The following is a 25,117-nucleotide window of genomic DNA, read 5'->3' on the forward strand; positions in this document are numbered from 1 at the left end:
GGTGAAGAGAAGAGGAGGTAAAGAGGGTTGAGTGAAATAATAAGATAAACTTTTAAAATTTATTTTGAAACATTAGTTCAAAAAATAACAATCATCCCCAAATGAGTAAAGATTACACACACAATAGAAGTGAACAAACAAAGTACAAAAATTTCAAAATTAGACAGCTATTTAACAGGGTTTGAGAGAAAGTCAATCATCTAGAGCACACAGAGCAGCAACACCTCCATTAATCCATACATTCTCTTCTCGGTCAGAGGGTAATAAAATAAACATCACAAAATTTGATGAATGTCCTGTTGTTGAAAGAACCCCACGTCTTTCACTGGTTTTGTAGACAGGACATTTATACGATGGAGGTGGATTAAATTTGGCCTGGCAAAAAAAAAAAGAAAATCATTAATAACTTGTTTACTTATTTTAAGAAAACAGAGTGGGATTACATTCTTTAATGGAAATACCTTGATTCCTGGTTTGAGCCAGAGGACAGGAAGAGAGTCAAACATGACCTTTGGCAGAGGATCATTCAGTAATTTCGAACTTCTATCCCACCTGGCACCTTGCAAAAATAGTCCCTGGAAACAAAATTCAACACGAAAAATTAAAAAATTTGACAGAAGCAAACACAAAGATAAGATAAAATAAACTTAAAATGTAAACAAGATGTGAAAGCTACAAAATGTGCAGGATATGTTTTGTGGAGCAATCATCAATCTATCAGAAATACGAGCAAACAAATGGTAATGTGAGAAAAATGTGAAAAACGCCGTGCTGTTGTAGGACTCTGTTTGTTGCTTTTTTAATTTAATCAACTCTCACCTCAATGAAAACACTAAATTCTTCCACTTTCAATTTTCGCTGCATGTAAAAATACGCACATTCATATTTATAAAAATGTTAAAAACAATAGATTTCCAAAATCATCAAATTAAAGATAAATGGAAATGTCATTTGGGGTTGAGCATGAGTAGCGAAAGATAAGTGATACCTTTGTGTAAACTCCATAAGAGGGATCTTCAGGAGCTTTTCTTTCATAAGGTGTAATTTCAAACAGGAAACCAAGATGATCAATAGGAATCTTTTCTCGGCGTGCATAGTTTTGTAAGACGCCAGTCAGAAATGATTGGGTGAAATAGAATCCTGAAATCCAATAGACGACTGGACTGCCATATAGAATCCAATCCTGGAAAAACTTCAGCCTGGAAAACAAATAGTTTTCAAAAATGGAGAATAACACAGTATTGGAGTACTATACAAAAATATAAAAAATCTTTACCGAGCCAATAGATCTGAAATGTATCCTCCAAGAGGCTTCAGGGATGGATAAGATTTAGCTCCCCAAGCCTTGGGAACACGGCCAACTATCATGCTCTGGTATACCTCTTCCAGCTCAGAATTCATCACCACCAGGCCTTTCACTGCTCTTTGGACTTCAACCAGAGTGCTTTTAACTACTTTAATCAACCTATTAAAGCGTACTAATTCCTACAAATAACACAAAAAAGGTATTAGACATGAATACAAAGATTCCTTGCATAGAACAATAATTACAAATTTCATTACCTGCTTTAAAACAGTGTTCATAGAATTGCTGTACATAATGGGATACTTGGCGGCTATAGAGACAATGTCAAATTCCTTGGGAATTTTCTGAAGAATATCAGCTGCTAAATCGATAACCATTGCATCTGCGTCTCCTCCTGCTCCTCCAGTAATCAGATGGGTTTGTGTCAAAAGCGCACCTCGAAGAAGCTGAGAACAGAATTCAAGTCATATAGCTTATGTGATACCATTTCTGACGTGACACAAGATTTGGTTCTTCCCAATATCTCACCTCCACTGTTTCCTTATTGTCTTTAGTGATGTCTGCATTTTCATGTAAACCAAAGACTTCCGGCAAGGGGTTGAGCGGCAGTTTCTTGATGTAAGCTAAACAATTTTCTATATCTGGCGGATCAGGAACATAATACAACCCACTGGGAGAAAACTTGTACCTGGGAAAGTCCATCAAAGGTGTTGTTACGGATACTACCAGTGTTCAAACTTTTAAAGGGATTTCAATTATTTCATTAAAACTTACTTTGGGATTTCAATTATTTCCTTGTTATAGTAGCAGGAAAGCAAGGACAGTAAAAGGCGCCTGTCTTTATCATCAGTGACACGTCCACCATAGTTACACTCACCAGTCAAGTAAGTTAAGGCATCAAATGGCACTGAATCATACTCATTAAGGAACATCTGAGATAAGGAATAATGATTATCTGTTTAAAATGAAACCTCTTATTGACAATCAAACATGAACAAACTAAAAACTTGTTTCATACCTGAAGTTGAAGAACAGATATCCTAAGGTCAGATTCATTAAATTCGTAAGGAATGTTCCAGCCTAGAGGACCAAATTTCCTTCGCTCTTGAACAACAGCATGAAAGAAGCAAAGCCCAAACAAGAGGCATCGCCATTCTTTTTGTTTCAAGCATTCATTAAAAAACTCCAAATTATTTATTGGGTCTGACATGTAGGACCTCATTAAATTCATTCGCAGACCTTTAGGTGCTTCATTTGTCATCTTGACTCCTGTAGAAAGAAGAATGAGCATGTAACTTAAATATATAGTAAGCATAAAATTGCTTCTATTTGTATTTTCCAATGTGAACTGCACTTTACCATTTTGTAAAACTGATACTGGGAAAGCCTTGGAAGGGTAACTTGTAAGCCAGCAACGAAAATCTTTGTGAATTTGTTCAGGCACAATAACTTCCTCACAAATACGGTCAAGTTCAGGCATCCAGCTCTCAGCCAAATGACAATTTTGTAATACAACCCACTGCCCACTTTTTATTGCCAGGTTGATCATCTCTGCTGCAATTGGGCCCTGACAAAAAGCAATTATATGATCATTGTTAAATCAGTTTAAAAAAATAGAAGTTTATGAGGGTTGAGGGTACCTGGCCCTGTCCAAGTGAGATTGTTCCTAAAGAATTCTTGTCTATTCCACGATCTTCAGCAAATTTAAGAAGTTGAAGCATAGGGTCTGCTCCAGGTGATAGGATGAAAATCAGAGGTGACCCACTATGTGAGTCATTGTAGGAGTCCAAGAGATTGAAAGGAGGTGGTTCAATGAATGACTGACCCATATTATTCAGCACATATTCCTGCATCGGATTAAGTAGATTAATAACATACATCAAGGCAGAAGAAACAATAAATAAATAAGAACAAAGTTATAAATTTTTGAGAAACCTGTATGGCCGGTACTAGTTTGTCAGGCCTCAGAGCTCTTAATATTACAAGCTTTTGCAGGCCTTTGACATCTGTGTAAGGGGCTGGAGGTTTCTCAAGATGTGGAGATGAAGAGTCATAGTAGGCTTTCCATGCTGCAGTGTCACTTTGGACTGATTTCATAAGCCCATCAAGTCTGTAAAAACAATGAAGGGACATTTTATTTCTGTATTTTACAGAGGACATTTTTTAACAAATTCGTAAGTTTTGATATCATTTACTCACCCATGAAGATTTGATAATCGAACTATTTCAGACCAAGATTTGGAGGAAAGCCATGATGCATCTGGATTTTCATGAGGGTTGTCCAGGGCAACACCTCCAGTTAGAAGGAAGGTCCACAAATCTTCTTGAATTCTCCGCTGTAAACAACAATGAACAAAATGTTGTAAACCAGTATGCAAAGGTAACAAATCCTTGGGTTGGCTCTGCGATCTTGACAATCTCACCTTGGATCGCAACACTCCTACACACAGTACAAGAGAGAATATAAGTTTGTCTCTTTCAAAAAGAGATCGACAAACATTTCTATAAATGCTCATAGTGAAATGTGCATTCAAATTTGCCATTCGTTTTTCCAGTTGGTCTGACTTTTCGCTGTTGTTAATAGACTGAAAACAAAAGCCTGTGTCATGAAAATGGTTTGAGAATCAATGTACATCTGCAAACATAAAGACAGGTACCTGCAAATATAGGTTTATAAACCAAATGAGGGAGTATTGATACATTGGATCAATATTTGCTAGTTCAGATATACAAAAGAAAAGAACTGCAGAGTGTGCTGAGACAGGAATGTACATATTTCGGGTTTGGTCAATTTCTTTCTCTGTCACTGCTGCAACTTCTTGTTTGGCCTGAATAGATTCTGATAGTATCTGAAAATAGAAATGTTAGGTGAGCAACATTGTTTTAAAAGCATGATTGATACAAATCCACTACATTTTCCCATTTACTTATAACTTGCCTTTGAAGATGTTAAAATTTGAATTGCTGATTCATCTTCCAGGATATTCCCTTCTGATGATGACAACACCATAAGAATTTGATCTTCAATCTCCTTTAGCTGTCTTTTATTATCAGCACTTTCAACTATCAGATTATTCTTGCGTTCTTCCATCTCTGGGCACTCTTTGGCTACGACAATTGCAAGAAGCTGATCTTGCAAGCCTTGAGGTGTTAACATGAAATTAAGAAGAGTGACCTGTAAAAGAAAAAAATGTATATGAGAGAATGACAATAAAGTTAATTAGCAATTTCCCTGTTGAAACATTATACGGTTATTTTTTACCTTAACAGCAATTTCAGGAAGGTAGTGTGGGTTGCGAAGGCGGGTTGTGATGTAAAGACGAAAATCTCGGTTATATTCAAGCATGTTGTCGCTGAAATTCAAATATTCAATTCCACCTTGCTTGAAGATAGACTGCAATAGTACCGGTTCTGCAAGGGAATACCAAGACATTATATCTGAAGCTATCCATAAACTAGGTGCATATACTTTACTTTATTCTTATTTTTCTTTTTTCTAAATGTAAGTATGTAAAATACCTAAAGCCGCATCAATATCTTCCAAGATATTTTCTAACATGACTGGGTGGCCCATTTGAATGGCAGACTCAATAATCCGCAAGAAACTGGGATCTGATTGCTTTATAACATGCAAATTGTTAGCCTTTTCCATGTGTTTTATCCATTTATTTGCTTGACCTACAGAGACAAAGCATGAACAAATTTGAAAAAAAAATTAACTTAAAGAGATTAAAAAAAAAAGCTTTGTTTTTCACCTTGAGGGTCTATCATCAAAGGCCACCTTCTAGCCTGAGTGACAATTATTCCGTTCTCAACAGAGAAACTGTCAACAGGTAATCCAGCTATATTCCACTCCCTGATAGAGACTGGATCTCCAAGAACATCAATCAACGAAAATTCTTCAGAGCATGGTATTCCTAACTGTTTGCATGATTGATTCCAAGACTTCTTCAAAGCCTGTAGTAAAGCAATATTAAGGCTCAAGTCTATTTTCAAAAAAAATATCAAAGTGTTTCATGAATATGGTATTAAATAAATACTTCTTACATTTCGGAAGTCAACAGTGAATGCACCTAGGTATGCAATAAATCCTGATGAGAGAAGCACATCACCTACTATATTGCCTAGAAGGCCATGTAGCATTTTAGCTGTGTCACTCCACCTGGCTTTCTCTCCTCCCAGGCCACCTGTAACAGGCACAAAATTCTCCTTCATCAATTTACTTTTAACTCAGGTAAACGCAATAATGAAAATTAACAAGGAAAACTTCCTTTACTGGATAAAATAATTTATTTACACATACCTATCAGCTGCTCAGCCCTGACAATCTTTTGTGAGCACAGTTCAATGTTATCTTCTAGCTCCTTCTTACGACGGGTCATTGTGGCAAAGTCATCATTTAATGCTTGTAGCTTGTCAATCACTTCTTGAAGTTGTGCTCTCTTTTCATTTAAAGTTTCCATTTGAACAGCAAGTTCTGCCTCTGCTTCAGCGAGCTTAGCTTTTTTAGGTTCTACAATTTTGATTACACGATCATAAACTTCCATGGCTCGAACCCAGCGACACAGGCCTTCACAAGCTGCTGATATGTTTTTAATATGACCAGGATCAAAGTCTCTGTCATTAATGTACCTTTCTCTTATTCTTTTCATTATAGCTGGAGGAATGTTGTCCTTATCATATGTTTTCAAACTGTCAAGAAATTTCAAGTCACCCAAAATCTTCTGAGATGGACCCCAGTAGTCTTCTATCATTCTTCCTGACCCACTTGGATCTGGCCTCCTTTCAGATTTTATACCTTTCATAACACAGACTGCCTCCATCACAAGGCGTACTCCATGTGGTGGGGTTTTGAGTGACTTGACGACAGTGATGTCTGCTGGCTTTAGTGTGTTCAGGGCTTGGATTGCTGACTCCAAAGCTGGAATAGCCTCAGCAAGATCTGATTCACAGTCATCCTTAATGGCCTGGGCTGCAGCAGCAGCTTCATTGGCAACTGCCTCATCAGCAGCAACAATTTCTTTCTTTGCTTCTACAACTACAGTATCCTGTTCAATTTTTATCATCAACTTCTCAGTTTTCAAAGAAGTGTCAATCAGTTGTGGCTGCAACTGTGTGAGTTCCTCTTTCATCAAGGCTATCTGGCCAGCAGCAAAGTCTAGTTTTTCCAAGCCCACTTCATATCTGTTGGCCATTTTACTGATTTGTTCAACTTTTATGTCATACAGCTTTTTGAACATATGTAAGAGTTCAAGATATGAAGTAGGTGTTACATAAGTCAGGCGCTTGGTCTTTTGGAAATAAGCATTTGTAGCTTCTCGGACACTCAAATGAAACTTTTTACATAAAAGAACACACTGCTTGCGCACTTTGTCATCCACATTGATTTCCTTGAGGAAGACAGTGGCTACTCGGTCTAAAGCATCCTCTGGCCATGAGGTGAACCAATCAATTGTGCAACAGTTTATGAGAGAGGGAAACATTCTTATTCGTTCACGGAATGAGTCACCGATTGGGGACATGGTCAGTGCCAAATGGAGGCTATTTTTGACACGCTCAATGAAATAATTGTATGGAGTGGACTCAATCTTTTTTCCACAACTTTGAGCGGCAGCCATCATTTTCTCATTAATTTCAAGTTTATCCTCTGATCCAAATAAATTTGGAACATCTCCTGAATTCAGAATCATATTAATATCTTCAATAAATGCTTCATCTTGAATTTGGGAATCATTAAATAGAAACACATAGGGTTTAGTTTCCACACCAGCTTTTCGAAGCAGAGTTCTGATGTCTTCACGCCATTCATTCATTCCATAGTTTTTGTTTATCTCTATTTGGAAAAGATTGTATTCTGCCATACTCGCTGCTAGTTTAGTGGCTGATTGCCGCCCAGAGCCTCCAATGCCGACAAGCAAACAGTGACCATTATCTTGTTGCAAGACTCTGCTAATGCGAGAAATGTGTTCTATGGCAAATTTGAAGAGAACAAGAGACATGGGCGTGCGTGATAATAGATTGTATTCATTTAAGTAATACTGCATCTTCTCGACAAGTAAGTCGTAACTTTCAACTTCGGTGTAAATCTTTGGATCTGCATCAGGGTCCATGTAGTTACCAAAGAAGAGGCCTCTTATATGTTCATCTTTCAGTTCATTCTCTCCATCTGGAATTATATCATGAAGTACTTTTTCCAATGGAGTCCTCAGATGAGTTTTGCATGTTGATCGTAACATTTCAAAAAATGTCTTCCTATCAGCATCATCAATGAGGCGATCATAAAATACACGGTATGTTTCATGAGTCCACAGTCTGAAAAGCTTGTCTATATCACCAAGATGGGAAGAGGGAACCAGGACAATTCCCTTTATAACCCGGGCAAAATCACGAAGATTGAAAGTATAATGAGACTTTGCTGGGGTGGGAAGGAAATGGGTCATTGATTCATGATAGATGTCCATTGTGGCTTCAACTATCTGCTTTCCATACCTCGCCACATCTTGGCTGAAACCCTTAGCAAAGTGCCATTCTAAAATGGAGTAGAACATCTTTGTGAGAGTGTCATTCTCAAATGAGTCAATGGCTATAATTTGATTGTGTCTCAAAAAGCGAGAAGTGACCTGATTTGAGCTTCCTCCAGGTGGACCCATAGCTCCCACAAATAAAATATCAACCAGATCAATACGTGTGGTATCTTTCAAACTATACCAGTGTCGATGATCAATCCACTGTCTTAGCAGTTCTATGGGAGGCTGTGCACCATAAGTGTCCTTCATGGGCAGGCTTACATCATCAACAAATAAAACATATTGCTTTCCCATGGGAGGACCATAAACTCCTTTTCTTCTCCTGTCAAGCTTTGACATGACTATTTCCTGTGTCATGTTTGCAGAGGTTCTTGCAGAAAAGTTAACAACATTGGGGAGAATCTTCTCTTTGGGTAAGGCATTGAGATGGTTGAGCACAATGGCTGACTTCCCCGTTCCAGTAGGTCCAACAAACAGAATAGGAACTCCATTTGTGAGGCAAGTCTTCAAGAAGTATCTTTGACAGGCAGACTCTGTGGTTGGTATAATAAGGTCACCGATTTTTGCTGAAGGAGGAAATGTTACCTTTTCGGTAGTGTCAAGCCAGGTGATCCAGGAACCGTTATTTTTCTTATCAAAGACCCATTCAAAGACTGTCCCTCTATCAGGAAATAACTGAGATTTGCTCAACTTGAATGTTTTAGGTCTTGGGTGTTCATCATTTCTTCCATCCAGTAAATGACGAAAGAATGTGTCAAACTTTTTCCTTGTATCACCGGTCACAGTTGAAGCAAAGCCCCAAATCACACAGAATAGGAATACACACTGAAGCCAAACAGTGCTGACTTGTGTTTCTCCTTCCAAATGACAAGATAGCAAGCGAGCATATGACTGGAACATGTGCAATTCGGAGGACCACACAAACTGGCGGCAAGAGGTTTGCACAAAGTGAATGGTTGGAGGGATGATCCAGGCTGTCAGCTCTTCTATTAGTTCAAATTGCTCGTCAAGAATTCGTGAGCTAAGGGAACAGTGGAAAGACTTGCAAAGGGGCTGCCAGCCAAGCTGAGAAGGCTCCATATATATCATACCACATCTTGAGACAGTGGCAGGAGATGCTTGTTCCAAATCTGCAGGCTCAAAAATCATGTTCATTTTGTTGGTCATCTGAACAAAACAAAAAAAAAATTAAAAACTCTTTAAGAAAATTAAGTGGAAAGCAAAAATCAAGAAGGTTTATGTCGAGAATAATTACTTGAATTATTTCTCCAGACATGAGGCACAGTTTCTTGTTATCATCAAGAACTGTATTCATATTTTCTATCCATACTGCATCTACAGGGCCATCAAATAAAATCCATTTTCGGTCTGAAGACAGGCTGCTAGAAAATTCTCTGAATGTTTTTGCTAAAACACCTGAAAGGTTTATTATTTAGTTAGATATTGAACACAATTGTTTTTATGAATTACCTCATTTCAAACAGAACTCATACCATCAGACCATTCATGGGAAACTGGATCAAACTGCCCATATAACTGTCCCATTGTAATGGCTTTTGGATTAATTATTCTATATGTAACTTTGAATTCATCTGACTGTTTAGAGTCGCTGTGGAGGTCACCTAATGAGTCTGCAAGGTTCTGAAAACGGAAAGACAAATTTAAAACAGTAATTATCAAATAGTGTCTAATATTTATGAGCTCTTATTCCCACCTTGTAGGCACATGTTTTTCCTCCCATGGGTTCACCAACAAGCATGAGGCCATGGCGAACCAAAATCATCTCATACAACTGAATGACTTTGTCCACATACCAATCGGTGGCCTGCAAATTTTTTGTCTCCAAATTCTTTTTTAATTTCTGCATAAGTTCGTCACGATCTGGTTTTGGTAATTTGATGCCAGGAAATAGATCTGAGATGATGCCAAAGAACAAAGGAACATCCTGAAAAAAGAAAAAAAAAACGAATACAAGATACATCTAACTTCATTCTTAATTTATTTTGTAATATATATTTTTTTTAATTGATATTTTTGGCAAAACTGACCTCTGAAAGAAACTTGGGTAAATTGACATCATTGATAGCTCGCAAAACCAAAGTATATTCATCATCAACTGGGTATTTAAGTTTCAAGTTTCCTGCAGCAGTTAAAACAGTTTTGACAGCACGCATGCCATAGTCATAGTGGCTTTGAGATGAAAGCTGTTCTGAGCACAGCTTATAAGTATCAACAATTTTTTCAGACAAACTGTTGACACAAAAAGACATGGAGAAAGGAGAGAAAAGAAATTAGTGTGTTGCTTAAGAAACTTTGGCTCAAAAAAGGTATTTTAATAACCAGCTTACCTTCTTGCATTCACAAATCCCATAGAATACAAAGAGATCTCTCCAATCATGGCATAGTCGGGAACCATCATAGCTACAGTGCGGAAGAGTACCTTCAAATTATCAGGCAATTCTTGCCTGCCTGCATATCTAAAAGGACAACCAGAAGGACAAAATCTGTTTGAAATCTGTCTGATCTATGACCAATACAATCAGCATTGCATTCATTTAGATTTTACCCTGGATTCATGGTGATGAAAATCGTACAGGTTGGGTTCAACTTCAACTCCACACCCTCAAACACAAACTTTTCCAGTTTGTTGATAATTGCCATTTGAATACAAAGCACTTGCTGTGCAATGACTGACAGAACTTCAACTTCAATTCGGTTAAACTCATCAAAGCATGCCCAAGCTCCAGAACATGCCAAACCCTGCAGGCCATGGCAACATTTTCAAGTGCTCTTCAGATATACTGAAAGGCTATATTACAATAATTCAAAATAGTTTATAAAATTCAAAATAATTCAATTACCTTGAAAAATTTGCCCATAGCTTTATAATCAAGAGAATCAGAACAATTAAAAACAACACACTGCTTGGCTACAGCTTTGGCTAGATCTTTTGAGGTCTCTGTCTTTCCGGTACCAGCTGGACCCTCAGGTGCTCCACCCAAATTCAAACGCAGAGCCCCCATCAAAGTCCTATAACAACGATCTGTGAGAGGCGTTATAACCAAACGGCCTGTGTTTCCCAGATACTCATATCCATAGGCTAGTTCAGTAGTGATCATAGAAACATAGACATTGCTATCCTTCATGTTGTATCGCAACTGGCTGGTCCAATTGAAATCCAATAAAGAAGAGACATGTCGATCTTCTAACATTCTTACAACATCTCGAGCTGAAAGGGAGGGAACATGTAATATAGAGTCTTCAGCATAAGTGAAAAGATTCTAGAAAACCCTAATAATCTTACCATGAACATCAATGACAATAAGAGCCTCCACAGTAATTCTGGATCCTTTTGATAATTTGCCTCTGACAAGTTCCACCATTTCATCAATTTGTTGGTTGCTTTTTTCCAAGTAAGTCTGGAAAAGCAAATTAACAGCATTTGTGAGAATTATTAATCATTTTCCCTAGCATATAGTAATAAAGAAAGGAAGAGCAAAATATGAATCGCGCTAATACCTTCAAGGTTCCAGCAGAGATAGCTTCAGATACTTCTGCAGTCCAGTGAATGCAACTCCCACACAGAACAATCATTCCAGGCCAGTTAAGTACCCACAACGATCTTGCAGTATTAAAGTACGCTGCTACAGCATCTAAAGCAATTGCTCGCATTGATTTCACCATCAGTTCCTCAACTTGTACAAGCCATTTTTCTACCATTCCCTGTATAAAAGTTGAAAATTGGCAATTGGATATTTTTTTTTACAGCAATTGGATATTAACACCTAATTTTGACATTTTTACCTTGGCATCATGTGGTTGTATTCTATTGATAAGAGGAACATTTTCTGACTCTGCAGAGATCATGCCAAGAATTTCACAATCTGAGTTGAACTCCAATCTATTGATGCCTTCAAAACACTTTTTGAGATGCGGTTGAACTCTCTCAGGGTCCTTTGTTTCGGAAAGTATTTCCAACAGCTCATCATTAGAAAGGAAAAAGAACCTGAAACCAAATCAACAACAATTAATTCGAGTTTTAAAAAAAATGAACATGCATTATATAGAGATATACATGCCTTGGAAAGAAGAGTCTTTTCTTTTCAAGGTAATCATTCAACCCTTTTTGAATTTCTTCAAGCAAAACATTATTTTCTCTCAGCAGGTCCAACATATTAGGATAGTCTGTGGCTATGAGTACATGTCGATCGGCAACAGTGTTTGTCATTATTGCCCGCCATGCCTTATCTACTTTTCTAAAGTTAGCTGCCTCTTGAGGCATTTGCCTCATTATGTCTTCCGAACTAAAGATTGGTTCAAGATAGAGCCATGTTGCTTGGCACTAGAATATAAGTACAATATAATCAGAAAAATGAAGTAAACAGCAAGAAAGACCAAGGCAAGGAAACAAACTTGTTACCGTAAGCCAAGCATCAAGAATATCTTGCATGCTTATCAATTTCTCCTCCCAAGCAACCATGTCGGCTTCAAAAGCCTTCACATAGGGTGAGCCCCGCATTGTCTGAGCCTTCAAGATATGGTCGTCAAGTAACATCTGTATGTCATCAACAGCTGACAATATAGACACTCCAGAATCTCTGCAACACGTCCAATTTCCAATGAAGAGCAGTTTCTCTTGTAAACCATGACTAGCATTGATTTCACCTGCTCTTTTCTTACCTGTACAAATTAAGTTCAAATTCCATATCCTGCCACTCATCTTTCATCTTTTTAAGGTTCTTCTCAAGAGCATATTCTTTGGTAGCAGCTATGCCTATCTCCTCTAAAGCTTGCAAATGTTGAGGCAAACCCACTTCAATCATATCTTCCAAAGACGTATTCTCATCAGGCTTAAGAGGCACTCCTACAACTTCACTAAGCTGCAGAAAATACGTTTGATTTTTTAAAAAAAATCATTTATTTTACAGGAATAAAAAATTTTAAAAATCATTTCTTTGCTTGCCTTTTCCCAATGCCTTTCTTGAATACCAGGATTACAGATTGTGGTGAGAACAGGAACATATTGTCGGAATTTTTCAACCTTCGCACGCACCATCTCAGCTATTCTTTTAGCACCAGGAGTATCTTGAAGAGTCTTTGCCAGTTTGTACAATGTACGCCATGTTGCTTCCACTTCTTCCGCAATTTGTTCGGCATCCAAATGCAAGAATGGGCCTGGGGAAAATCGGATTGAGATATGATAGACAAAAATTAAATAAATTTTCACAAGTGTTACCTTTATTATTTTCATTTTATGATTACCATAATACCATTTATCATACTGTTTGTGAAAGTTCAGAACAGTATGCCACAGGCGATGGAAAGGCTCAACTACCACCAACATGTTATTAAGATTGCTGAATGGTGTGAGCTCAAACTCTAACAAGCCTTCTTCTTCATTAATTTCCTGAAGTTAAAAAAATTATTTTACATTAAAAAGATTAAGCAGTTGCAAGAAGTTTAAATACACAATGAAATAGAAAAAATTACATTGGCAATGACTTTGTCCTCAAATAATTTTTCTTGGATGTCATTGATAGAAGCTGCACTTTCTTCCATCTCCTCCATGGTAAGAAGAGGAGGATCTTTGCGTCGAAATAAGTCCAATTCTTTCCCATGCTTTGCAATTCTGCATAAAAATTTCTCAGTATACAACAAAATCAAAATGAAATGTACTATCTGGGAAGGTAGAAGGAACTAATGCACTCACGAGACATTTAGTTCATCCAGGCGATTTCGTAGAGCATTTTCAACAATGTCTCTCCGATGTGAAAGGCGGGTGTTAGCAAGTTCCAAAGAGACATCTATTTCACGGGGCCAGTTAAATACTCTTGAATTCAGTTGGATGTCTTCACCTGGGAAGAACTATCATGTTTACAAGGTAGCCACTTATATCATTTGTAAATATTTTGAACATAAAAACCAAAGCAGGAAATATTATAGGGTACAATACTGACTAGGTAAGATTGTACGATCAATGATGAATAGAAGATTCTCTGCTATATTCAAAATTTGAACATTCAAGTCAAATACCGTTACGTCTCTACTTTGAATCATAAAGTGAGTTAGTTCAACTAATTCAGCAGTTTTCTCAGGAAGCTCACTCACTCTATTGCATATGTCCTCAAATGTACGACAGATTCTGTAACCAGTACATGGAACAATAAGGACCTTCAGTTTCAACTAAGTAAACTTCATCAACATACTCACAGTTTATTTTCAGTGCGAATTTTAGTGACAAAGAAATTTGTTATGTAGTTTTTCAGATCACTTAATATGTTGACCATTGTATCATTAACTTCAGCACAATTAAGACTAATAAAGTTCAAGGGTATCGTTCGACGCAAAAAGTCAACCTCCAAAATTTTTTCTTCAAGTTTTTCTATTTCTATTGCAAAGTCCTGTAATAAGTAGATAAATAAAAACAAATTTTAAAAAATCATGTAGAAAGATGAGAAAAATCACTGAGTAATGATGAGTTTTAGTACCTTGAGAAAAGGTAGAGGCTCTACATCAAACAACCCTTTGACATCTCTTTCAGCAGTTCCATCAAGAATGTAAAAGTATGGCTCATACTCTTTAAGAAATGCATTTGGACCAACAAGATTTGTGTCAAAGCTGGTTAAGGCCTCTTGAATGATGGCAATAACTTCCTTTTCTGACTCGACTACTGGGTATAATGTTAAACCTGAATCCTGCATGTCTTAACATGTTCAATCACATTAGCATACATTAGTGTTGTACATCTCCATTGAATGGAACGAAATGGTGTTATTTTTAACCTACCAGTAAAAAGAAGACATTCTACACATGGAATATCAGAGTTGACTTCTAATATTTTGCTGAAACAGCTGTGCACAAATTTTCTAATATCATCTAGAATTGGGTAAAAAGTAAGGTCTGTACTTGGTGGGGATGCCTTTACTGTCACTGTCACCAAAGGAATATTAATGCAAGCATAATCCCTGTACACATTTCCAAAATTATTGCCACCCTAAATTGGAAGAAAAAAAAAAGCATTAGGTGAGAAACTGCTTTAACATGTTTACAAATCCTCTGTACATACGCCACTCACCACTGAGCTTTATGAATACACATCTACTTACTTTAAAGCGCACAAATAAAGAGAGCATATGATGTAGAGAGCGCATGACCAAACTCCGAAGCTGCATAGACATCAAGATACGAGCACAATAGAAGAATGACTCTATTAACTTAAGAGAATCTCGATTTTTGTCAGGAACAAGAGATCGCCATGCCGTCTTCATCTCCAAGAATTTGTCAGCACACTTTGGAAGCCACCTAGAAAAATTAAAATGAAGAAAGGAATACTTGTTATTTAGTGGTCATAAAAAAATTAAAAATATTAAGCAAAAAAAGAACAACTAACTCATTTCGTAAGCGGCTGTAAGATGCACTGCACAAGTTGTCAACCTCTTTCTCCAATTCAGTTAGTTCTAATGGAAATGGATTGGTCTCTTCTAACAAATGTACAGGAACAATGAGCATCTCATTGTATCTTTAAAAAAAGAAAATAAGAAAGTAACTATGTGAACAGAAAGAAGTAAGAGAGCACACCACAGTCATGCAACTGATTTAAAAATTCTTACTCGTCTAACCAGAGGTTTCTTAATGCAACTACCACTGGATTGACAATGAAAAGATGATGTTCAATCATTTGTTTGTTGATTATCACCACCTGGTGCCACGGAACAGGAGCTCGAATGCACACTCGTATAAAGGCTTTTGGATATGTCTTGATGTTCAAACGTTCTCTTTCAGCTGGATCAAGCATGATATAATCAAATATGACAAATTTTAAAGTTGTCATGTAATCGAGACGAACTTCTTCTTCAAGCTCAGTTAAAGATCCAGGGACACTGAGAATATACAAGGCATGTTTTTAAACTGGTAACACAAAAAAGGAAAATTATTTTTAAAAAGATGATAACATACATGAATTTTTGCTCAGAAAGCTTCTTGTGGACACTATCCATCAAATGTTGAGGATATGGCTCAAGCATGTGATCTGGAATTCCCTAAAAGTACAATGAGGTGAACTTTAATTATTTTTATAAACTATTTATCGGCATTGGAATTATTGTATGTGAGAACAAGTGAGATAAATGTGCACTCATTACACCCATAAGGCTTTTAGAAATAAAAACTATGCTTCATTTGGGGCGTTTAGTTGGTCTACCGGGAAAGTGGCAAATGTATCTGGTTGATAAGTGAGAGTAAGTTGAGGAATTTGTGATACATTGAGGAAAATATCGTGTGCATGTGATTCAAACTACAATGGACACAATTGATATCTACTGAGTCCTTTCTCATGTAACTTGAGTGAGAGGCTACATCAATCAGACCTCATGCTGTTTATGTGGGATTTTTAAGCTCTAGCTTGCCTTCTCTAAATAGTAGGCAATTCTCTCCGCATCCTCAGGTTCAACAATGTAAGCTGCATTTTCATCTTGAATATGATGAAGCAAACTCAACTGCAGATCAGGATGGACTGGCTGTGGGGCTGCCATGGACTCTATAAGCCTGACCAAAATCAATTTGTAAAGGAGTTTTCACACAATTTTATGACAAGTCAGTATCACCCTCAGACTTTGTTTACCTGTTTCTCTCCTCATGTTCATAAGCAATTCTATGAGACCGTTCCACCCAGGCTTGTTGAATCTTGGCATTTCTTTCAGCCAGCTCCAGCTCACGGCGATTCATAAATTCCCCATTGCACAGTTCCTGATTTGGGGAGAAAGGACAACGGCTTTATAAAGATATACAGAAAGAAGATCTAATATCTTTGAAGTTCTTCACGTACAATCAAGGAAACAGTTTGTGGCTTGATGATGTCAGTGGCATGTAAAACTTTCTTATCCCCTAGTTTTGCTATTTTGGGAGGAGGCTGTTGCAGAAATCCAGTTTCACTGTAACAAAAATCTAGTCCTTTCTGAGGACTCCTCTTTCTTGGGGCAGATAAAGCACGAATGCGGAGAGGTGCAGCTGACTGGGTAAAGCAGCTGCCAATAGATTCGGATGGTTTGCAGTATTGGACAGCATCCTAAACAAGGAAAGTTTTCAGATCAAAATTTTGCACGATTCCAAAGTTATTTCACAAATGAAAGAAGTTCAGACCACCTTGAATGGGACTGCTCTGGTCCATGATTGTGGTTGCATGAGAGGGGGGTATTTGGCAGCTTCCAGGATGTCATTGAAAAGTTTAGAAGATTTTTCAGTGGCTTGGAATGCCAGTAAAGGCTCCACTGGTATTTTTGGAATTTTCCCGTCATTCTTCTGCTGGAATATGACACTTTGACTGGAGGAGGTTCGACGTCTCTCCATCTTTGAGGCTTTTACAGACTGAAAGAGACCAGTAAAATTGTGAGATTAAACACTTAGGATCCCTCAAAAAGAGACTTATTTGAAAATAGACGAAACTTCAAATTATTGCAGAGGATTTACCTTGTGTGTCCATCAACACGGTTCAAAACCATGGTGCACGACAACCTCGAAAACAAACATAAAAACGCAAAGAACCCTGCAATAAAAAATGGTTGTACATAGATGGAACGAAACAAGACATATTTATGATCTCTGGAGAGAGGACAATGGTGCTCCACAAACGAATAGAGACAGATTTTGCCTAAACTTTGAAAAATAGGAGGTTTTCTGCTGAACTGTTTATAAACATGTTTCAACAATCACCTAGCAACAGTGCGAAACGACAACCTGAACAAACACATTGAAAGGACCTATTCCTCTTTCATCAGCAAACAAACATTATAATATAAGACAGCATATCTGAAATAAAGTTCTGTTTCAAACAAGTCAATAAAAATTTCAGTTTTTTATCTTTTTCTCAGTATTTGGAACTCGTGACTAACTTTTTGTGTTGGTAAGACAAGTATCTCCAACAATTTTATAGAAGGCGCCGCCAAACCCGGAAGAAGTCTGCTGCTGCGGCGGTAGTAGGGAGTTGGACGGGTTGGACGTCGGAGGTTTACGAACGCAAGTGTAACTTCGGCGAACAACAAAAATGTCAAGTTTAAGACAGACTCCACTCACATGCAGTGGTCATACTCGCCCTGTCGTGCACTTAGCATTTAGTGATGTAACCGAAAGCGGATACTATCTCATTTCAGCATGCAAAGGTACGTCTGCGTCCCTTGTGTACCACTGGGTAGAGTGGTTTACCTTGGCCCTGTTTCTTGTTTGTGTGCACTTAACCTGTGTGTTGTTATTGTTCCGGAAAGTAATTTCCTCTCCTTTTCCGATTATTCATTTATTCATTCATCCCGTTGATTGTCGCGTATCTGTCACAGATGGGAAACCCATGCTCAGGCAGGGAGACACTGGAGACTGGATTGGCACCTTTGAAGGCCACAAGGGTGCTGTTTGGGGGGTAGCCTTGAATTCGCAGGCAACGAAAGCTGCTTCTGGAGCGGCCGACTTCAATGCTAAGGTACGCTTCCTGGAGTTGAGTGGATGTCAAAGATGCCTGCAAGGTCATCCAGTTTCTGACGTATCATGGTGCTAGCTGCGGTTTCATCGTTGGACAATCCTTTGGTCATTTGTAAGAACGGATTCTAATTTGTTGACATTTTTGTGTGTGCTGAACCTAGGTGTGGGATGCAATGTCAGGAGATGAACTTCACTCCTTCCAACATAATCACATTGTCAAGAGTGTGGACTTTTCCGCTGACAGCTCTCTCTTTGTGACTGGCAGTAATGAGAAGCTACTTCGTATTTTTGATCTGAACAAGCCAGAAGCAGGTATGTGTTCAGAAATGTTAGCACTTGCATCTTAAATATGTTTTTGCACAAGTATATTTCAAAGTAGTAAAATTTCTTTTGTTATCCCCACTGTTTAGATCCTGCTGTGTTTAAAGGCCACACTGGAGGTTTGAAATATGTCACATTTTTCCGTGGTGATTCTCAATTGATTAGCTGTTCCGATGACAAAACCATCAGAGTGTGGGACAGAACATCAGGGCAGGTACAAAGTCTAGCAATTCTCATTGCATACATTTTTCATATAATATAGCTGAAGTACTCCCCTCTGATGAATTCTTGCTTGTCATGTTTAAAATAGGAAGTGCAAAAGGTTGAGCTGTCAGCAAGCCCTAGCAGCCTGGAAGTTTCAAAGGATGGTACTATACTGACTGTAACTCATGGAAACATAGTCAGCTTCTGGGATGCTGAGAAGTATGTTAATTGAATGGATAAATTTCTCCTGGTTCCCTTTGTTCCATGTGGCTAATCTGCCTGTATTTGCAGGTTGGAGAAATTGAAGGAGATCACTGTTCCCACTCAGGTGAATTCTGCGTCACTTCATCCTGACAAGTCTATCTTTGTGTGTGGAGGAGAAGACTTGAAAATGTACAAATTCAATTATGCAACTGGTACTGAAATTGGTTAGTTGAACCTTTTTGATCTGAATCAGTGTACTTTTGTGCTCTTTGTAATTTTCCTAAACTTCCAATTTTCTTGCTTTCAGAATCCTTCAAGGGACATTTCGGACCTGTACATTGTGTGCGGTTCTCCCCAGATAGCGAGCTCTATGCAAGTGGATCTGAAGACGGAACACTGCGCTTGTGGCAGACGACAGTTGGGAAAACGTATGGTCTTTGGAAGTGTGTGGAGTCCAGCATTGTAAATTCAGCTGAATCTGTGGCTCCTGCTGCACCAACTATCCAGGAAGTCCCTGCTAATTGATACCAGATTTAATGAGAAAAAATTGGGCCCATCCTTATTCACAGAGCTTTTAAAACCGAAAATATTGGTGCAGTTTTGGTTGAAGTACTTAAATCTTTATTGGATTTTATTGAAGATGAGTACTTTTCCAGAATTTTAAATCTTTCAGATATCAGTCATGAATCAAATTGTGAAGTTGCACTAATGCCCAAACTGGATTTGGAGTTAAAGAGGTACTCAACATGTTCATGGAGCTCAGGTGATATTTCTAGAGATGAATTGTGATATTGAAAACAAAACAAAAAGTTAACCCTTCAATGCTGTTTGAATCAGCAAAGTTCATTTTCATCCAATGTTCAAATTAGTGTCCAAGCTGCTGACTCATTTTAATCAGAAATCCTGATTTATTTATTTTTAATGTCTCTGCATGAAAAACCTGGAGTTTGTTTTGAACCCAATGTTCATGATTTAGTTTCTGTGTACAGTTTACAACTGTTCAGTCAACTAGACTAAATGCATTTTAAACAACATTTAAATGCCAATTGAAGCTTCCCTCTCTCTTATTCACTGTGGTCATGTTCACGTGAGCCTGGATTGAGCACTCAATTTCTTGAAATTCAGAGTGATATCTTCACATTTCTTACTTTAGAAGCTGGTTGATGTTGATGTGATGATTTTTATAGTAATGTTTTACAATTGTAATTATTATTATCAAGAATTGTCTGGTCAAATTAAACAGCGGAGATAGAAGACTTGGGCATATGGCACAATCTTGTTAATATATTACAGCATATTTGCCTTGTAGAAACCTGTAAACTGAATTAACAGTTCGACAATTCTTTTTTTTTCTTTTTTCATTCTAGAAGGAGTTGGGATTTTCTAAGAGGGCATTGCTGGATAATGCATCCATATTGGATGGTTGGCAAGATAAAGCCACAGCCTTTTTCATTTTTTTAATTTATTCTCCTTAGAAATAATGACTTGTGATATTCTGGTATGCTGTTTGGTAATGTAAGCTAGCTGTGAGCAAAGAGTGTCTCATTTTTCTGTCGAATTCTTGTGCAACACTTCTGTGATAGCATTCATTGAAGTAAATTCACTTCCCCTTCTTAACTTCATCATATTGGTACTGTCGATAGGAAAGCAAGGTTTTAGATTTTTTAAAATCTGTTTCTACCAAAGTTAAAGCTTGCATTTAAAAAGTTGTCATATTATGTTTTGTCTCTAATTGATCAACAGGTTCTGTTTTCATATTTTTTCTTAAGTTAAATTTTATTCTTTTATATCAGACAAAATTGTCCTTTATCCAAAGCAAAATCTTGGTTGCATTCCACCAAAACAATAAATTTTCGTCATTGATTTGTTGTGTTGTCCTTAGTTTTGGTCACCCTTTCATCATGATTAAGCTTTTTCTGCTCCCTCTCTGTGATATTTAATAGTTTCAGCAGTCTGTTTGCTTTAACTTTTATTTCGTTTCATTTCAATAGAGAATTTACAAAAAGCGTCTAATATAGATTGAAGTCTAATGACTTAGATTTTTTATCACAGCCGTTATGAAAACGTAAAAAAAATATTAAGTTGATACGATGCTGCAGGCCCTATTGTAGGGCCAACGCGTAGAGCCCGGTGGCCGGGTCCCTTGGGCAGTGACGAAGGCCTCGGCAAAGCAGCCGTACTTGAGGTCTGGCAAGCGAGGCAGGCGCCATGGTCGCGGTCACGGCCTCGAACAACTGCGGCGAGCCTAGAAAGCAGCCGCCATGGAGGAGCAGGTGTCGAGGGCCGAGGCCCGCTTCTTGGTGGCTTTGGCCAAGGCTTTGGCTGAGGCCCTTCAGGAGGGCTGCCAGGTCGGCGGGCGAGACGAGACAGTCCTCGAGGACGAGCATTCGCAGTGCCGGCCACGGTCTCGGCCTCTTTGAAGTGCACACGGACTGCACGGCCTCGCTCGGAGCGTCGTGGCCTGGCGTGGGCAGGCGGCGGTTCACCCGGGCTAGAGTAAGGCGAAGAAGGCGGCCCCGCACGGCCTCGTCCACGGCCACGGCGTCGTCCTGGTGCTCCAGGTCCACGGTCAGGTGCTGCAGTGCGGGCAGGTGGAGCGGCAGGGCGAGCTGCGCCAGGCTGCGCGCCGTGAGTCGCAGCGCGCGCAGGGTGCGGGCGTGCGCGTGCAGCACGTCGCCGAGGAGGCGCCACAGGTAGGGCTGGCAGCCCGTCGCGTCCAGCTCCTGCAGCAAGGGGAAAGGGGGGCCGCCCTTGTTGTCGGCGACGCCGCGGAGCTCATCGAAGTACCAGCAGGGGTCAAACAGCGCCTGCAGCCGGAGAGAACGCAGCGACGCGAGTGTGGCCAGGGCGGCGATGGCGGGGGCGGGCTGCGGCTGCTGCGGCGACGCGGCGTCCTCAACGGGGCGCACACCCACCAGCCCCACGTCCAGCTCGGCCAGCCTCGCGCCGTGCATGGCGGCCAGCACGCCGTGGAAGCACGCGCGCGTCGCGGCGTCCACCGCGAAGTGCCGCCAGTCGATGGTGAGCGCGCGCACCTCCAGCCCCGCGTCGACGGCCTCCCTCAGGGCGCCGAGCAGCAGCAGGGCCCGCGCGGCGCACGTGGGCTCGCGGTCCTCGGGGAACAGGGCCAGCTCGGCCAGGGCGGGGACCAGGGCAGGGGCCGCGCGCAGCACGCGGCACGCCTCCAGCTCGCGGCCGACGCGCACGGCCAGGCGCACGCGGCGCCACACGGAGCGCCCCGACAGCACGCGGCGCCAACGACGGCACACGCGGCGCGCGCTCGCCATCAGGTCGAGGGCCGGCACCTGGGACAGCACCTGCTCCAGCACCTCGTCCGGCAGCGCCGCCGTCCAGTCCACGCTGTCCGCGCTGTCCAGGGGCTCCTGGGCCGCGGCCGGGGAGCTGTGGACAAAATTGACGCTGCACTCTCAGTCGCTCTCGATCGATGGACAGTCCAGGCCTGTCCGTCCAGCGTGTCCGGCAGATCAGACGGCTTTAGAATGAGACCCAACTACCTCGCCCTTTATTTAGACCCAATCCATTCGAACCTGGTCTGGCTCCAACTAGAAACAACTTGTGGATTGAGAAAATAGGAATATCTGAGGGCGGACTGGACATGGGCGGCGACTCAGCTGGGGCGGCATGGCCGTCACCCAACGAGACACCAGCTGACGTGCCGTGCCGCAGTCCAGCAATCACTCCTCTGCGGTCGATGGTCGATTTGGCTGACAGCTGACCCGCCGCGGCGCCCAAGCGGGCCGGGGTCGCTACGCCCTTCCCGTCCTTTACCTGTACGTCCCTCCCGGTGGCCGGGGCTCGCCGAGTGCTAGCCGGGGAGGCCCTGGCGGACCTCACTCACCTCTCATGCAGCCGATCCATGCCGCTCGTCGCTAGGTCGCGGCGCCGTCCTGCTGCTGGTCCTGCTGGCCGGCGTCACGCTGTCCCAGCCAGACGCCCCGCAGCCTCGCCGCCGCGCCGCCGCCCCGCCCCGCGCCGCCTCGGCCCGCCCCTCGCGAACCGACACTAGTTGGCGGATGGAAATAGCCCGAGCAAACGCATCAGCTGTGGCCGCGTGGCATGGGCTGTTCGCGCGCCAGCAGGCCATGACCACCGCAGCCCTCGCCGCTCGCTCCTGGCTGCTCCTGGCCTGACTGCCTAGCCAGGCGCCAGGGCGGCGTGGCAGACGGCAAGGGGTGGACGCGGGGAGGGGGAGGGGGGACTGGGGGTGGCTTCCATCCCGGGCGTCCCGCGGGGTAGCCGCCGCGCAGCACGGCGAGGGGGTGGTGCCGCGTGCCCCAACCCCCAGCGAGGGGGCGGCGCGCGGCAAATCCCCCCGTCGTCGAGGCGGCCGTGGCCTTGCCAGTCGTGCCCTCATTGAATGCGGCTGCTGCTGCGCACCGTGGCCCGGGGGAGGAGGGGAAGCAGGGGGCAGATCGACTGGAGAGAGGGAGTGGCACTTGTGGGGACGGCACGCACAAAATCGATGGAGAAGGTGTTTTCAAATATTTCAGCGTGCTTTCCACGGAGACGGACTCGACGGCGACCTGGGCGCACACTCGCGGCCACGACAAGGCAAAGCAAACGCCTCAGAAGCCTGAGCGCAGCTCAAGAGCAGGGCACGCTTGGCCGTGGCCGTGGTGCCACCCGGCTTGCCGCACGCCGCCCTCTATGGCTGCACTGTTTATGTTTGCCAGCCATAGCCATGTGCCATGCACTGCCAGAGCGGCCCGAGGGGCCCGAGGCCTGGGGGGTTGAGGGCGTGGCGGCGTGGCGGCGCGGAGTGGGGCGGCATGAACTCGTTCTGTGTGTCTGTGGGCATGGCGGCGGCGACGGCGGCGGGCACTCTCTGGACACGGCCGCGCTCTCTCCGGCCTGCCCCTCTCCAGGTAGGCCCTGCTGTGGCCGGGCTGCCCCGCCGCGCCGCGCCCCTGACCGCCGTGCCGCTGTGCCCCGGAACCTGCGCTTGCGGCTGTGGCCGCGCCGCGGTCCTGGCGTGGCGCGGCGTGGCGCAGCGTGGCGCGGGTCGACGGGACAGGGCAGTGCCTGGAGGACAGGACTCGAGTAGAGGCAGAGGCAGTCCAGTTGAGTGAGTGAGTGAGTTCGGTACACCCCTCGCACCGCCATCGCCACCATGCTTCGCGGACGCCGTCTGCTGTGCGCCGTGCTCGCGCTGGCCGCCTGCGCCTCCTTCACCGAGGCCGTCGGCATCTCAGGTAAAGGTGGCCGTCGAGCCGCCACCTCCGCGCTGGCCGTCCACGCCGCCGCCAGGTCGGGGTTTCCGTAGAGCGTGCCGAAGGACGTCACGGGGTGCGGGTTCGAGCCCCACCGGCGGCGCAACAAGTGTGTGTTAGTCTCCAAGGACGAGGACGTGCTGGGCCCGCGGCGCCCCTCGGCAGGATCACTGACTGTCTCGAGGCCTGTCTGCGGAATAGGACAAGGGCTCCAAAGGTTGGCGGCTGGCCGTCACGCTGCTGGCAGCCTGCTGTGGCGTGCCCCGTTCGTTGTCGTTGCCCCGCGGGGAAGTCCCAGCAGCAGATAGGCGAGGCGCGCCATTTGCACGCGCCGATGATGTCCGTTTCCGCGTTGGAGTGTCGCATTGTCGGATCCACGCTTGGCGCCGAATTTCGGCGATTCGGCGCGTCGCGTTTCAGTTCGCCTCCCCGGAAGGTCGTCGTCGTCGGCGTGCCGTCGGCGTGATGCAACGGCACGGCAGAGGCTGTGCGCGCCGCGCGGCGGAATTCAAGCGTGCATGTGTATCCCCCGAAGGATCGTTTCGTCGTTGTATCTCTCTCGCACCCCTACGCGACGCTTCGCAGCGCCCCATGAGTGCGACAGAGACACACAATCGGGCCGTTTGGTGTCGACGAATGCGCAGCGCGCGGCAAGAGTGAAGCTTGTGAAGCTTGTGAAGCTCAAGAGGCGCCCGGCAGGCAGGCAACACAAGACGCGGCTGCTTTGCAGGGTGGCCTACCCTCCCCATCGCAGGCGCTAGACCCGCCTCGACCGTGGACTGAGTCGAGCGTGTCGGCTATGATTCGCTTTGCCTAGCCACTGTTCCTGAAACATTGTTTTGCTTTTCCTTGCAGACTTG

The 25,117-nt window shown here is 42.6% G+C and overlaps 2 protein-coding genes across 3 annotated transcripts; one reads left to right on the forward strand and one right to left on the reverse strand.

The window, feature by feature from the left end:
- Positions 1 to 19: 19 nt before the first annotated feature.
- LOC117646624 (dynein heavy chain 3, axonemal) lies at positions 20 to 16,578 on the reverse strand. 2 transcript variants are annotated; one of them, XM_034387691.1, is made up of 47 exons: positions 16,454 to 16,578; positions 15,790 to 15,872; positions 15,444 to 15,713; positions 15,224 to 15,352; positions 14,940 to 15,135; positions 14,620 to 14,827; positions 14,322 to 14,536; positions 14,044 to 14,234; positions 13,791 to 13,975; positions 13,544 to 13,688; positions 13,324 to 13,462; positions 13,096 to 13,240; positions 12,797 to 13,008; positions 12,514 to 12,713; positions 12,254 to 12,431; positions 11,913 to 12,175; positions 11,638 to 11,839; positions 11,353 to 11,556; positions 11,138 to 11,252; positions 10,695 to 11,062; positions 10,400 to 10,593; positions 10,182 to 10,310; positions 9,882 to 10,083; positions 9,548 to 9,778; positions 9,327 to 9,474; positions 9,089 to 9,249; positions 5,610 to 9,000; positions 5,354 to 5,493; positions 5,062 to 5,263; positions 4,826 to 4,984; positions 4,569 to 4,717; positions 4,245 to 4,481; positions 3,964 to 4,155; positions 3,730 to 3,891; positions 3,506 to 3,642; positions 3,242 to 3,416; positions 2,947 to 3,153; positions 2,666 to 2,873; positions 2,325 to 2,575; positions 2,081 to 2,238; positions 1,835 to 1,994; positions 1,564 to 1,752; positions 1,277 to 1,485; positions 989 to 1,199; positions 820 to 858; positions 462 to 575; positions 20 to 375 (listed from the first exon to the last, which is right to left on the reverse strand). In XM_034387691.1, the coding sequence occupies exons 2-47, from the start codon at positions 15,855 to 15,857 to the stop codon at positions 193 to 195; spliced, it is 11,571 nt and encodes a 3,856-aa protein (XP_034243582.1). In that variant the 5' UTR covers positions 15,858 to 15,872; positions 16,454 to 16,578; the 3' UTR covers positions 20 to 192. The 2 variants fall into 2 exon arrangements, with proteins under 2 accessions (XP_034243582.1, XP_034243583.1); XM_034387692.1 differs by lacking the exon at positions 820 to 858 and having other exon boundaries at positions 193 to 375.
- A 1,204-nt stretch (positions 16,579 to 17,782) lies between these two features.
- On the forward strand, positions 17,783 to 20,885 carry LOC117646191 (serine-threonine kinase receptor-associated protein). The gene is made up of 7 exons (XM_034386995.1): positions 17,783 to 17,987; positions 18,159 to 18,298; positions 18,459 to 18,609; positions 18,708 to 18,832; positions 18,929 to 19,041; positions 19,114 to 19,250; positions 19,334 to 20,885. Exons 1-7 carry the CDS (start codon positions 17,873 to 17,875, stop codon positions 19,549 to 19,551), a joined length of 999 nt encoding a protein of 332 aa, XP_034242886.1. The 5' UTR covers positions 17,783 to 17,872; the 3' UTR covers positions 19,552 to 20,885.
- The last annotated feature ends 4,232 nt before the right edge of the window (positions 20,886 to 25,117 follow it).

This window comes from Thrips palmi, unplaced genomic scaffold (assembly GCF_012932325.1).
Source record: "Thrips palmi isolate BJ-2018 unplaced genomic scaffold, TpBJ-2018v1 HiC_scaffold_19, whole genome shotgun sequence".
NCBI lineage: Eukaryota > Metazoa > Arthropoda > Insecta > Thysanoptera > Thripidae > Thrips > Thrips palmi.